The 14,907-nt window shown below is 38.0% G+C and overlaps 1 protein-coding gene and 1 pseudogene across 7 annotated transcripts in view; one reads left to right on the top strand and one right to left on the bottom strand.

The window, feature by feature from the left end:
* The window catches only part of USP37 (ubiquitin specific peptidase 37), a 92,665-nt gene that overhangs the window by 8,530 nt on the left and 69,228 nt on the right, over positions 1-14,907 (bottom strand). For 5 of the 7 annotated variants that reach the window (XM_068544457.1, XM_068544463.1, XM_068544460.1 and 2 more), the window contains 3 exons: positions 8,418-8,462; positions 7,520-7,686; positions 5,094-5,154 (listed from right to left, as the gene is read on the bottom strand). In XM_068544457.1, coding sequence (XP_068400558.1) covers positions 5,094-5,154; positions 7,520-7,686; positions 8,418-8,462 — 273 coding nt within the window. The remainder of the gene's footprint in view (positions 1-5,093; positions 5,155-7,519; positions 7,687-8,417; positions 8,463-14,907) is intronic. The other 2 variants (XM_068544462.1, XM_068544464.1) reach the window with 1 other exon arrangement.
* Positions 3,258-4,165, top strand: LOC137764741 (ornithine aminotransferase, mitochondrial pseudogene; annotated as a pseudogene).

Here is a 14,907-nt window from a genome sequence, read left to right as displayed (position 1 = left end):
ATTCTGGACTCTGGAATATAGAGGGGTGACTGACTTAGCAGACCTAAGAAAGTCAAACTTAAGCCAGTAATGGAAAAGTTGAGAACCAATCCAATTTATCCAGAGTCCTCAAAAGACATACAACTTGGAAATAGCAGGTATCTCTAAAACTGGAGGCTAAGAAGAGGATAAAAATAAGGATTAGGTGAAAGCTGTTTGAGTTACAGACTCCTAGATCCACTTCCCCTTACTTCATGCTGCTGGACAATGACAGAGGTCGGCAGCTTTGTTCTCTGGAGAGTTGGTAAAACAGTCTCTGGATTGGAGGATTCCAGGCACAGGGGAGTACCATACTGAAAATAGGGGAGTAGGCGACAGTGTGCATATTGAAAGATGAATATAACTCTCACCCCCACCCCCAGCCCTATGCCTATACTTGGCTTCTAGAACTCTGGTAGCCACATCTTTTACCTGTAGGCAAGGGCAAGAGACTAGAAAACTTTCTTTAGGAATCTTACCAGCCCAAGGGAAGGCCTAAAATGTTAACATCATCCCCCAAACAGTAAAACCCTGTAAAACTCAAAGTTGACAAGTCCTAGCTATTCATATACTCAGAGCTTCCAATCATCTTTTTAGTCCCCTACTCTTTTTTTTTTAACATCTTTATTGGAGTATAATTGCTTTACAATGGTGTGTTAGTTTCTGCTAGTCCCCTACTCTTAATCATGAGCTGACAGCCAAGGATTACTAGATTATTGAAAAAAGACTCTAACAAGGAATATAAAGACCATAATAAACACACAGGACAGAGCAATCTGGAGAAAAGAGAATCTATTCAGGGAGATGGAAATGTCAAATAAACAAAAAAATGAACCGTATTTAATATCCTCAGAGAGTTGAGATGGTATTGCTTCTATGAACCACCCCCACTCCAAAATCTTATAAAAAAGTAACAATCACAAAAACCAGTTCTTGAAAATTAGAAATATGATAGAAATAAAATACTAAAAAAAAGTTTGGAGTTGGTGATAATGTTGGAGAAACTTCCCAGGCAGTACAGCAAAATAACAAAAAAATGGAAAACAGAGAAAAGAGATGAGAAAATTAAGAGGATCAGACTAGGATGTCTGAATAATAGGAGTTTCAAAAAGAGAAAAGAGAGGAAGTAGAATGAAGGAAATCAGTGAAAATTTCTTAGAATTGAAGGACAAAAGTTTCTAGATTAAAATAATCCTCTAAGTGCTCAGCAGAAATGGATGAAACAGACACACATCAAGGCACATCACTGTGAAACTTAATCACAATGGAAACAAAGAGAAGATCCTATAAGCTTTCAGAAAAAAAAGATGTCACATCAGAATAAAGAACAGCTTTAGACTTCTCATACAGCAACCCAGCAAACAAGACTTTTGTCATTGCCCAACAGCATGAAGGTGGGGGGAAACAATGCTTTTACAATGATTGTAAACCCTGAATTCTATATTCAGACAAACTATCAGTCAAATACTGGGGCAGAATGAAACTTTCAAGTCCTCCAAAAAATCTAAGTCACATCCCCTCTTTTTCAAGAAAACTACTGGGGATGTTCTCCATCAAAGCATAAGTACACAAAGGATGAGAAAAGAGTCATACAGGAAATGGGAGATTCGAACAAAAGAGCGAATCAGAGGGAATCCCCTGGAGAACGGTTAGGGAGATTTCAGGATATCTGTGCATGGATGTAGAGGGCAACCAGTCCAGACTGGAACAATATGACTTGAGACGGTCAGTCATCACCACCATTGTACCATCTTTTAAATCTGAGGACACAATGCCTAGGTGAGCCTAGCTTGAATTCTTATTTGTAACTGTCTCAACCATCTGCAGTGAAATTCTTGCTCTCTCGACCATCCCCTGGTGTCTAGATCAGCCTAGAACACTCATTTTATACCAGCAAAGTGTTTTGCTTTAATCTATTTCTCAGAGCCAGAGAAAGACCAGAGTGATCTTAGAAAATACAGAGTTAGCTCACTTCCCGTGACTACCTGTCCTGGTAGACTTCCGGCACATCGTCCATAAATAAGTTCTGCCAAATCCCCTATGGTGAACCTTACGCTTCTAAATACTCATTCACGACTTTGCTCACTGGCTTCCCAAGTGAGCTCTTGTAAATTCACGGGGAAACTGAAGTCACATTATCTTCTCCTAGCAGTCTTAACAGTGGCAGTATTGCTGTCATACAGATGGATTACAGATAAGATTGTCTTTGCTATTTAATTTTTCAAAATTAAAAAAATATATTGTTTAGGGCAGCTGTTCAGTTGATGTTGCGTGTCCTAGGCTGGTCTTGGAGGTGCCGCCAGGAGTTATTGGACCCTGTGAAGACCATCCCTGGATCTTGGGTTAAAAATCTGTATTCTAATCTGAACTGTGGGAAGAAGGGATGGTTGGTGATATTCCTACTTGAAGGACATCCTGTTTTCCAGACTAGCACATGTGCAGACTGTTGCTGTCCTTCACCGTGGAATTCATTCTTCAGTGGCTTCTGCTATTGGGTTGGCCAAAAAGTTTGCAAGATGGTACGGAAAAGCTCGAATGAACTTTTTGGCCAATCCAATACATCTGCTGCAACTAAAAAAACAGTCCAAGGTCCTCCATCCTCTGATTACATTTTTGAACGGGAATCTAAATATGGTGCCCACAACTACCACCCTTTACCTGTAGCCCTGGAGAGAGGAAAAAGTATTTACATATGGGATGTAGAAGGCAGAAAATATTTTGACTTTCTCAGTGCTTACAGTGCTATCAACCAAGTGCACTGTCATCCAAAGACTGTGAATGCTTCGAAAAGTCAGGTGGATAAAGTGACCTTAACGTCTAGAGTTTTCTACAACAACGTGCCTGGTGAATACAAAGAGTATGTTACTAGGGCTTCCCTGGTGGCACAGTGGTTGAGAATCTGTCTGCCAATGCAGGGGGACATGGGTTTGAGCCCTGTTCCAGGAAGAACCCACATGCCGTGGAGCAACTAAGCCCATGTGCCACAACTACTGAGCCTGCGCTCTAGAGCCTGTGAGCCACAACTACTGAAGCCTACGTGCCACAACTACTGAGGCCCGTACACCTAGAGCCCGTGCTCCACAAGAGAAGCCACCGCAATGAGAAGCCCGCACTCCGCAGCAGAGTAGCCCCCGCTCGTTGCAATTAAAGAAAGCCAGAGCCCAGCAATGAAGACCCAACGCAGACAAAAAAAAAAAAAGTATGTTACTAAACTTTTCAACTACCACGAAGTTCTTCCTATGATTACAGGAGTGGAGGCTGGAGAGAGTGCTTGCAAACTTGCTCGGAGATGGGGATATACTACTGTGAAGGGTATCCCAAAACACAAAGCAAAGATTGCTTTTTGCAGCTGGAAATTTTTGGGGTAGAACATTGTCTGCAATCTCCAGTTCCACACACCCAACCAGTTACAATGGTTTTGGACCATTTATGTCAGGTTTTGAAATCACTCCATATAATTATCTGCCTGCTCTTGAGCGTGCACTTCAGGATCCAAATGTTGTGGCGTTCATGATGGAACCAATTCAGGGTGAAGCAGGCGTTGTTGTTCTGGATCCAGGCTACCTTGTGGGCGTGCAAGAGCTCTAAACCCAGGACCAGGTTCTGTTTATTGCTGATGAAATAGACAGGATTGGCTAGAACTGGTAGATGGCTGGCTATGGATCACGAAAATGTCAGACCTGATACAGTTCTTCTAGGAAAGGCACTTTCTGGTGGTTTATACCCTGTATCCACAGTGTTGTATAATGATGAGATAATGTTGCCCATTAAACCAGGGGAACATGGTTCTATGTACAGTGGCAGTTCACTAGGCTGCCGAGTGTCCATCACAGCCCTTGAGGTTTTCGAAGAAGAAAACCTTGCTGAAAAAGGCAGACAAATGGGTATCATCTTGAGAAGTGAACGCATGAAGCTACCTTCTGATATTGTAACTGCTGTAAGAGGAAAAGGATTATTAAATGTTATTGTTATTAGAGAAACCAAAGACTGTGATGCTTGCAAGGTATGTCTGTGACTTCGAGATAATGGACTTCTGGCCAAGCCAACCCATGGCGATATCATCAGGTTTGCACCTCCGCTTGTGATCAAGGAGGAGGAGATTCTGGAGGCCGTGGACATCATTAACAAGAACATCTTGTCTTTCTGAGGGTGGTGACAGTTTTCAGTGGTGCCTGGTAGCCAGCTGGAGACAGGCAGTCAGTTGACATCCTGTAAAAAGCTCTGCGTTTCTGTGCTTAATGCAGGCATATTCCACTCCCTCGTGGCAAGGGCTTTTTAAAAAATATTATGTTTTCAGTTCATACATAATAGAATGACACTTATAAACGTGCAGTGTGTTGTGTAACATAACTAAAAGAATGTCCTGGCATCTTATATTCAATTAAGTGGTTTTGTGTGTGTGTGTGCTTTCTAAGGTGAGATGCCTCTCTCTATATAGAAAGCCTTTTCATCAAGCCCCTCAGCATAATTTATAGACGTTTTAATAATTTCCTTGCTGGTATAAATGTTTGTATTTGAAAAAGTTATATGAGGGTATTACACAGAAGACTTGCTTAACCTTATAAAGTTGAATCATAATCACCGAATTTTAGGAAGGATTAATGGTTAAGCTTACATAAAATCTACTAGATTTAAGTAAACTCGTTATTGGCCAGCACCAGGATGTATTCTATGAATGTCATTATTTTGAATTAAGAATTAATGTTTAACATTCCCAAATTATGTTTTAAGTGTTTGATATAATTTGTAAAAAGTGTTTATTTTCAGTGTTTCTTTAAATTTAAAATAAAGCTCATATTTAAAATGTCAAAAAAGTATTGTTTAGGGATATGAATATGCATGGTAATATTATTTTTTTTTTTAAAAAGGTAAGTTAATGATGAATACAAATGTTAGATCGGTGGTTTCCTTTGGGAGGGAGGGAAGGGAAGGCGTATACAGGTAACTTCTAAGGTTCTATATCTTTACCTGGGAGGTGTTCAAATTTGTTACTGTTATTAAAAATAACAAAAACATTTTTTATGCTCTTCTGTGATACATTTCAGCATATTAAAAAATGTAATTAATCTCCATACCTTGAAGACTTAACTCCGTAGCTCTTTTGAGGTCATCATCTTCTTTCTGTTCCCAAGCCTCCTAAAGGGATAAGAACAAAACTAAGGTATTTAAAGAAGTATTGATTAAACTTATTTAATGAGGATAAAATCCGCTGCTCTGAAAGTATTTGCTAATAATGTTTTCTATAATCTTATGGATGTTTGGAATATGACCTCTTGAGGGATGTGGAGAAGTTCTTTACTTTTTCCAACATTGTCTTCCTAAAACAAAAACGTGGGGGTTAAAAAGGCTTAAATGCTATCTCTTCTAGTTAATGACGCTTGGCTTGTCAACCAAAAGCCATTCAATGTGACATTATGATGTAATTTCCTTTTCTTCTAACATGTATGAAATACCTGGAACATAGCAGATACTTAGTAAATAGCTCTCTTTTCTTCCCCTGATTTACAGGATTTGCCAAGTTCCTTGGTATAAATACTCCTACCATGGCCAATTTTAAGCTACCAATGTGACTCTGAATGCAGATTTGGGAAGTATGTATAGTGGGCTCTCCTAAGCTGACAGGGAGCTGGCTCTAGCACAGACCCTACGCCTATGACATCAAGATAAACAATATTTCCGCAACATATTATTCATAGATTTCTATTTTTATTCTTGTTAAAGAAACCATAAACATGTAAAAGAAGCTTGGTAAATACTAAATGAATGCTGCTGACTGTTGCTTTTCTAATACATACGAGGTTTTCTTAGAAAAAAATTGTACCTCTGGAAATGTCTCAACTAGATGACTCATTATAAAAGGAATAGGAAAATGTTTACTACAAAAAAAAATTTCCCTCTCATTTTCAGAGAAGAGATAACTTACAAAGGATGCATGAGTAAAAAAAAAAAAAGTAAAATTGTTTTATACTTTTCTCAATTCTAGACTTGTTTTTAAAGTTACTTAAATGTATAAGAAGCTTAGAATGAGCTATTCTGCATTATAGTCCTGGGAGCAATAGTACTGTGTTCAAGAAAGTTACAGAGGTGTTCTCTAAGAGGAAATATGATTACTTAAATTTATCCAAGTACATAAAGTCTATGCTGAAACAAGAAGGTAAAGGATTCTCTTTTAGTAATTAATAGAATGATGCAGGTATACCAAACTAAAGAAACTTCATCTCATAATCCTATCCTCATATTTGAGACAAATAAGGTAGTTTTAAACGGGTCAGCTGACAAGAAAAATATATGTCTTTTGTCTAAGAAAAGGAGGGTTACTGAATTTTTTCTTTTTCTGCACTATAAGCAACTATTGTTAAGAAACCAAACCATGGTCTTTTACACTAAGTTTTCTACAACAAATGATTACTATATATTATTTGTAAGACAGTTTGACATATACACATCTTGATGACAAGGCAACTAGGGAGGTACTTCTTATAAATATCAATAAAAGGATACAGAGCAGCTGGCTCTGAAATAGTTTTAAAGCAGGAGTTCTCAACCTTGGCTGCACATTAGAATCACTGGGGGAAGTTTTGTTTTGTTTTTTAAAAAAAACCCTTATTAAAAAAAAAAAAGAAATCTAGATGCCAGACCACACTTGAGATCAATTACATCAGAATTTCTGGGGGGGCAGAACAACCCAGGCATCAGTATTTTTTTTAAAGCTCCCCAGATAATATTAATGTGCAGTTTAAATTAAGACCCAATATTCTAGTGACATTAGATTTCTTAATCTGATATTTGCAAACACTAAAATTGTGCATTCATTCTAGGGAGTCTTGGCAAATTTTTATTACTAACATGTATTGTATAGGATTAGACAACCATCAAAATATCACCTTTTAGTCAGATACCTCAGCTGACTGCAACAGTGCAAATCAACCAGCTTTGGCAAATACAAGCATAAAGAACTAAAAATTGAAGAATAGATTACTACATAAAGAAAAGAGCAGATAAATGTTAGTCTATGACTAAAATCTAAAATTTCAGACAATATTCCTGAGAATTTTATGTTCAAATAATTCATAGGAAAGGATTCATATTGTGAGAAAATGACCAAAACAAACATTTTGCCTTAAAATATTAATGATAAAATCATCATGGTATACTGGCTGTTTCAACTGCTTGCAAAATAAAGTTGGACTAGGGACGATCTCTAACAACTCATCTTGCTTTAGTGTGCAATAAATTATAGCAATAGGAGGTAACCAACAAGACATTCTGTTGCATTTGGGTTTTTTAAAAAAGAAAAAACAATCAGTGTTTCTGTTTCAAACCCAAGGCAAAAGCCCCAAACAAGTTTAGTTTGTTTTGGTGGTTCAGTGGTTCACCGTATGTAAATCACCTGGAATAATGCCTGACACATAGTGCTTAACAAATGTTTTTCACTATTATTATTGTTCTATTTCTTGGAAAAGACAGGTATGGAGAAAGTAGCAATATAAATATCTCTTACTTGCTCTTGAAGGCTCTGAGCCAATGCCTGCTGAAGCTCTTGTTCCTCCCTCTCACGCTCCATATCATACTGCTGGAGCCAATCAACTTCTCCTTGAGATCCTTCTGGAGTTTTGTTTTCTTTATTCTCATCACAGTCTTTAGTTATCTCAGTAAAACTGGCAGGATCTGAGGAAGCAGAACATAACTGGGATATCCTCTTATAAACTGAACTCTCTGCACTAGAGTGACATGCACTGTTCAAAGAGTAATGTATCCTAACCTCAGACATAACCTGCTTGGGACACACAATCTCACTTACTACATACCTAGATCAGGGTTTCTCAATCTCAGCACTATTGACATTTTGGGTGGGATAATTTTTTGTTTGGCGCTGGGAGAGGGGCTGCCCTGTACACTGTATAGTGTTTAGCAGTATTCCTGACCTCTACCTACTACATGCCAGTAGCAACCCCACACTCCCCAGTTGTGACAACCAAAAGTGACATTGTCAGATGTCTCCTGGGGGACAAAACTGCCCTCGGTTGAGAAACACTGACCTACAGCAATGGTTCTGAAACTTAAGCAATCATCAGAAACACTATGGTTAAGGATGGAGAAGAATAAATAGCCATATTCAAAGGTCATGTCACATGACCAAGTACTAGGAATAAAGTATTGTTTAGAGTAAATGAAGTAAGAATTAGGATAGAATAATTAAGCTAATTATTGAGATTTTCCCATTTATTACACTGTATGTCATATGAGCATTCTTACATTAATAATCAAATGAGCCTTGAACATATTCTAAATCAGAAGAGCTACATAAAATATGTAATAAACATCTCATGTACCATGCAAGTATATGACAACATATATATTTAAAACATTCATCCAAGGAGGTAAGAAAAAATATTAACCTTTTATTTCTTTCTGTTCATTCTCAATTTCTAGATTACGGCTAGCTGGAATAAATAATATAGGCATAATTTTGTTCTGGTTATCTGAATTTCATTATAATTTTTAATATAGGTAAGAGTGGGGAGAAGAGGAAGGAACCTCCTTCCCTCCCTCCCTTCTCAAACACTTTACCAAAGCAAAAATTTTCGTCTTAGTAAGTTAAGGAAGTTCTCATAAAAAGAATTCAACTGGCTAACAAGAACTACCTTTACAGATTTATTTCACATGGATTGTTTTAAAATTAGTATGTGGTCTTTACCTGCCCCAATACTGCATTGTAACCATTTAAATGGCAGATAATTTTCTATAGCACAGACAACTCTGAAGCTTACAGCATCTTGGTTTTAGACTCTAAGTCAGCAACCAGTCATTATTTTTTAATTGAACTGACTTGTTGACTGAATATTTATCATTGAAACTAATTCTGAATGTTCATTAAAAGAGGAAAAGAAACTCAGGATATTATTAAGTGCAAAAAGCAGTACGATTCCAATTAAAAAAAAATTATACTCCTCCATTCTTGGAGAAAGTCATTTTCCATAGCCTGCAAGGGGCAGCTCTGAGGCGTGTAAGATCCCACCTGTCCCTCTGGCCTTAGCTTACTGGACCAGGAATGAATATCGGAAAGAATCAACCAATCAGACCACTTCTGGAAATTTGGAACCGTGACATTCAAAGTTAGTTGATGTTGAGCGTTTCAAGTAGAAGAAAGATTGGGGAGTTGAGGCTGCTATTTTAGGGCATAAGATGAGGATTATTACTTTTATTATCAAAACATACTCAAAAAAAGAAGGTGACAGAGGCACAATTTTTCTTAACCAATAATTTTCAGCACTCAATATACCAATGTACCTCACACAATCCTAGAATTACACTAGTAATTAATCCATGTGATAGAAAACAGATGTAAGAAAGTTTACTTTGAGATGCTAAAAATCAATATACATCTGTCTTCAGGACAAGATTATCAGATGGATACAAAAAACATTTCAGATCTAGGAACAAATATGACCATGAAATAAAAAACACAGAGGGGAACCATGTGTTAAAACTCAAACATTTTTATACTAAATATATCATCTGCCGCTTCTCCCACCCCAGATGAAAGCTGCTCCTTTCTTACATTCTATATTTCAGTCATTGGGATCACTGTCCACTCAGTTTAGTTGTTTTTTTTTTTTGAAGATAGAAATCTGGGAGTCATTTTGACTTCTCATTTATCCCTTCATATTACATAAATCGTTATTTCCTAATTATCTCTCGAATCCATCAACTCTTTTTCTTTCTTTCTTTTTTTAAAATATTTATTTATTTATTTGGCTGCACTGCGTCTTAGTTGTGGCACGTGGGATCTTTTTTTTAGTTGCGGCATGCGGGCTCCTTTTTATTTTTCTTTAGTTGCAGCATGCAGGATCTAGTTTCCTAACCAGGAATCGAACCCGGGCCCCCTGCACTGGGAATGCAGAGTCTTAACCACTGGACCACCAGGGAAGTCCCAACTGTTTTTCTTTTCAATGCCAAAACCTTGGCTTAGGGCACCATTAACTTTTGGTCTGGACTACTGCAATAACTGCCTAACAGGTCTCACAGGATACTTTGGTTCTTCTCTAATTTATGCGCTACACTGCAGCCAGAAATGATCTTTTTCAAATATACATCTTTATCAAATACTTTTTCGCTTAAAATTATTCAGTAACTTCCTAATGCTTTTGAAATAAAAGTCCAAACTCCTAAACATGGTTTTAGGCCATGTAAAAACTGGAGACTGCATAACTCTCTAGTCTCAACTTTTTGCTTTTCCCCCTCAACACTATGTTCCTTCCAGCCATGCAGATCATTCTGAACTTTTGTAGGTCCACTAACTTACCATGGCCTTTCTCATGTCTGGGCCTTTGCATACACTCTTCCCCTCCCTTTGGCTAAGAGTAAAACCTTACTTAACCAGTATTCCTTCCCCTCCTCAGTTGATTCATGAGACAACCAATCTGATGAGCCCCAAATATTTATTGAGAATCTACTATATGCCAGGCACTGCTAAAGAAGCTGGGGATATAGTGATAATTAAGGCAAGATGGCCCTTGCCCTGAAGGTGCTTAAGTGCAAAGCCTCTGAGATGAAAATGAGCTTAGCATGATGGACACAGAGAGAATGCTAGTACGGCTAAAACAGCAGAGTGAAAGAGGGGGAAGGTAAAGATAGGCCATGGTGAGAAGCCTGGATTAAGTGTAATGGGAAATCACAAGTTTTAAGCAGAAGGGTGACCGTGTGATTTAAGCTTCAGAAAGATTATGTTGGCTGCTTTGTTCAAGAAAGAAGGTCTGTAGTGGGGCAAGAATGACGGAAGAGACATTAGGAATCAACTGTAGTGGACCAGGTGAGAGATGGAAGGCTAGAGTTACAGCTATGAAGATGTTGATAAATGATTAAATTCAGGATATATTTTGGAGGTAGAGAGGACTAGACTTATTGATGGACTGAATGTAAGGTGTAAAGTAAAACAAAAAAATCAAGGGAGACATATTTTTTGGACTGAGTCAAAAAATGGTGGATGGTGGTACCATTTGCTGATATGGGGCAGTTAAAAATTAGACAGCCAAATGGGCATGTCAAGTAGGCATTTACATGTGTAAGTTTAAAGCTCAGGGGAGAGATCCGGGCTAGGGATATGAATTTGATATTTCATCAGTATGGGAGGTTATGGTAATGTTTGAGATCACTCAGGGAGAGAACTTTAGGAAAAAAACAGCTAAGGACAGTGTCCTGGGAATACTCCAACAGTTAGAGTTCTGATGAGGGAAGCAAAAAACAAAACCAAAAAACCCTGGAATGAACAGTTGGTTTAGTAGGAAGAAAAAACCATGTCAAGAATAGTTTATAGAAAAAAGTTTATAAAGCTTTAAATGTTAAGGAGGGAGTAATGGATTGTATGAAAATTGCTAATGCAAACTTTATAAAGACCATTTCAGTGGAGTGGTGGGGATGAAAGCCCACTTGGACAGGGCTGACAAGAGAATGGGAGATGGTGAGAAAGTAGAGAGAATGAGTAAAACAACTCTTTCAAAGGATTTTTCTGGGAAGGGAGCAAAGAAAGGGAGCAGTGGCTAGAGGGAAACACAAGGTCATGAGAGTTTTAAAAAGATGGGTGATATTAAGGCACACCAGGAATAATTTAGAAGAGGGAAGACCTGATGCAGAAGAGAAAGAGCATCATTTCAAGAGGGAAAGTCTTTAGAAGTCACAAGTAGATGAAATCTTGGATATGAATGGAGGGATTGGCCTTAAATAAGAAGAGAGACATTTCCTCCATAACAAAGGTGAAGGCAGAGTTTTCATCTGACTGCATCTATTTTCTTTGAAAGGTATACAGCTAAGTTATGTGCCTAGAGTATGTGTGGAAGGAGAACTACAGATTTGAGAAAGACATGGAGACCAAGAAAAGAAATTTACTAAGGAACTGTAACAGAACTGACTAGTAGCATGTAGTGCCCATGTAAGAGCGTAGTCATGATTTTGAGGAAAGTATAGTCAGCACAGTTTGGGGACTTTTCTCCAGCAATCTTCAGCTGCTTGGGTGTAGGCATGGAATAAGAAGCTGGTTGAATTGGGAGATGGGACTTTGTTAGGTGACTGAGAGAAGAAAACAGAGCAAAGAGATAAAAGCATATAGGCTGGGGAGGGAAGTGGTGACAAGAGGGAGGTGATGAATAGCAAAAAGTAGAAGACAATGGATTGGAAGTCTTAATGAGATCAAGCAATTGTTGAAATAAGAATATGATATTAGGTGAGCTAGGGGGAGAGAAGGGTTAGAGAAGGATATTTGAAGTTAAGATTTCAAAGGTGGTACATTTACTGATGATGACAAAGTCTAGGGAAGTGGTTCTCAAACTTCAGCATGCATCAGAATCAACTGGAATCAAAACACAGAATGCTGAGCCCCACATCCAGAGCTTCTCACTCAGAAGGTGTGGCGTGGGGTCAAGAATGGCATTTCCAGCAAGTTCCTACATGATACTGATGGCCTGGGGACACACTTTGAGAACTACTGGTTTAGGGTATGAGTTTTGGCAGTTATCAAGATGGGGTAGAAGAAAAGTTCTTTGGAAATAAGATTAGGAATTGAGAAACCAGGCTGTTGAAAGGGTCATTTATGAGGATGCTGAAAGCCCTAAGAATGCTGATGGGCGTGGAGTGACTGGAAGGTAAAAGAGAGCTACAGACAGAGATAATAGGTGGCAAAGTCTGAAGTCACGTACCAAAGGAGCTGGGGTTTTTGTAGGATGAAAGAAGATGAGCAGTTGGAAATGGCAATGGGCAACAAGGAAAAAACCATCTCCAGGCTCTGAAGTTTTAGGGTATGGGGGAAAAAAAACAGCTTATACTTAAAGAATAGAAGGACAATCCATAATCGGAGTCTTTCAAAGAAAAATTGGCCTGACTAGAGACTAAAGGGACCTAACAACCAAATGCAGGGGGTAAGCTTTGGGTTCTAGATTTTTTAAAAAGTGTAAAAAATATTTTGGAGATAATTGGGTAAATGTGTATGTGGGCTCTATATTAGAACTATATATGGAATTACTGTTAATATTCTTAGGTATGATAATTGTTATATAGGAAAATTTCTGTGTACTTAGGAGAGTCAGGCTGAAGTATTTTAGGGTGAAGTATTATGATACCTGCAACTTCAAATGGTTCCATTAAGAAAAGAGTGTGTGTGTGTGCACACGCACAATCTCTAAAGATGGCCTCCAATGAACCATGCCTACAGGTATTCCAACTCTGTGTGGTCCACCTCACAGTGAATCTGGGCAGATCCTGTGAGTGCTTTAATGAAATGTGGTGGAATTGATTCTGTCCTAATTTTGAGCCTATACATTAAGGAGGCCTGGCAGCAGCCTCTTTTGTGCTTTTGGGAGCCCTGAGCTATCATGTAAGAAGTTTGGCTACCATGCTGAAGAGGCCATACAGGAAGGGAGAGGCCCTGAGATTACATGAAGAGATGAAAAGCTGAGGAGAAGAGGGGAAGGGAGATGGCCAGGGAGAGGGGACCAGAAGAACAGAGAGGATATCTAGCCAGCTCAGCTGACCCTTCTAACCAACACAACCCATGTGCCAAGGTGAGCCATCTTGGATGTTGTAGCGCAGTTAAACCCCAGCCAACATCACATAGAGCAGAAAAACTACCAGCTAAGACCAGTCAATCCACAGTAATGAGATATTAAAATTACTGTTGTTGTAAAGCACTAATTTTGGGGTAACTGCTGCACAACTACACATACACACAGGGGCAGTGTGGAAGGGAGAGAAAAAAATGTGACAAAATGTTAATGAATCAAGGTGAAGGGTATAAAAGTGTGTATTGTTTTATTCTTCAACTTCTCTCTGGATTTGAAACTTTCAAAATAAAACCTTATGGAGGGTTTGATCACATTTGATTGTTCCTTAGAATTATTACTGATTTTTAAAGTATGATAATGATATGGAGGAGTTCTTATCTTTTAGTGATACTGAAATCCTTACTGATGAAATGATCTAATATCTGGGATTCACTTCCAAGGGCAGTGATAATAAGCTTAGTAAGAGAAGGGGACTTCATAAGGGTACTTGCATCAAGAGGTAAAAAAAGGTGTAAAGAAAAAAGAAAAAAAAGGAAACATCTATATACAAAAATCATCAGCTTTTTGTTTCCAGTTAAATTGAGGAAATACTAACTCTTATTTTACTTGCACATAAAATAATTCAAAACTGAGGAGGCCCTAACAACCCCAAGAATACAGAAAATAATTTTGTGATATACTACTATTCTCTTCATCTCCAAAATCCTAGGCTTGATATATGGAAACACGTTAGCTAGCTACCTAGATACAGATACTAAAGATATCAGGAGAAAATATTAGACTTGGCCCCAGGAAAAGGAAGTGAACGTTTTCTACTTAAAAAATCTTAAAATACCCATAGTGCAAGGCAAGGAGGCTCAGCTCTGTTGTTTGCAGTGATAGCTTGAGAAATAACAAAATATGAGTAATAATTACCACAAAAATAATTTTTATCTGTATAGCACTTTACATAATATGTATATACTATCTAACATTCTACCCACAACTATCTGAAGTATGTCTGGTAGATTCCCCATACAGAGGTAAGAAAACTGAGTATCAAAGAGATTAAATTACCTATTTAGAAATTTATAACTTGTAGGTGGTATAGCTAAGACTAGACACCCAAGACCCTCTTAGTTCAGTGGTCTTGCCACCATTATGAAGGGATGAACCCAAAGAAGAATGGAGAACTTAAATTATTTATATATTAAAACTTGGTATAAGTTCAGATATACAAAAATGAAGAATTACACAAATTTCTGAGAGCAGTGGTGTGAAAAAAGAGACCAAAAACTGACACAAACATTTTTTAAATGCACAAGAATACTAACTTTTCTTCTGATGTACACCTAAA

This window comes from Eschrichtius robustus, chromosome 5 (genome assembly GCF_028021215.1).
Source record: "Eschrichtius robustus isolate mEscRob2 chromosome 5, mEscRob2.pri, whole genome shotgun sequence".
In the NCBI taxonomy this organism is placed as follows: Eukaryota; Metazoa; Chordata; class Mammalia; order Artiodactyla; family Eschrichtiidae; genus Eschrichtius; species Eschrichtius robustus.
The sequence above is the reverse complement of the archived record's forward strand: the minus strand, read 5'-3'. Positions and strand labels throughout refer to the sequence as shown.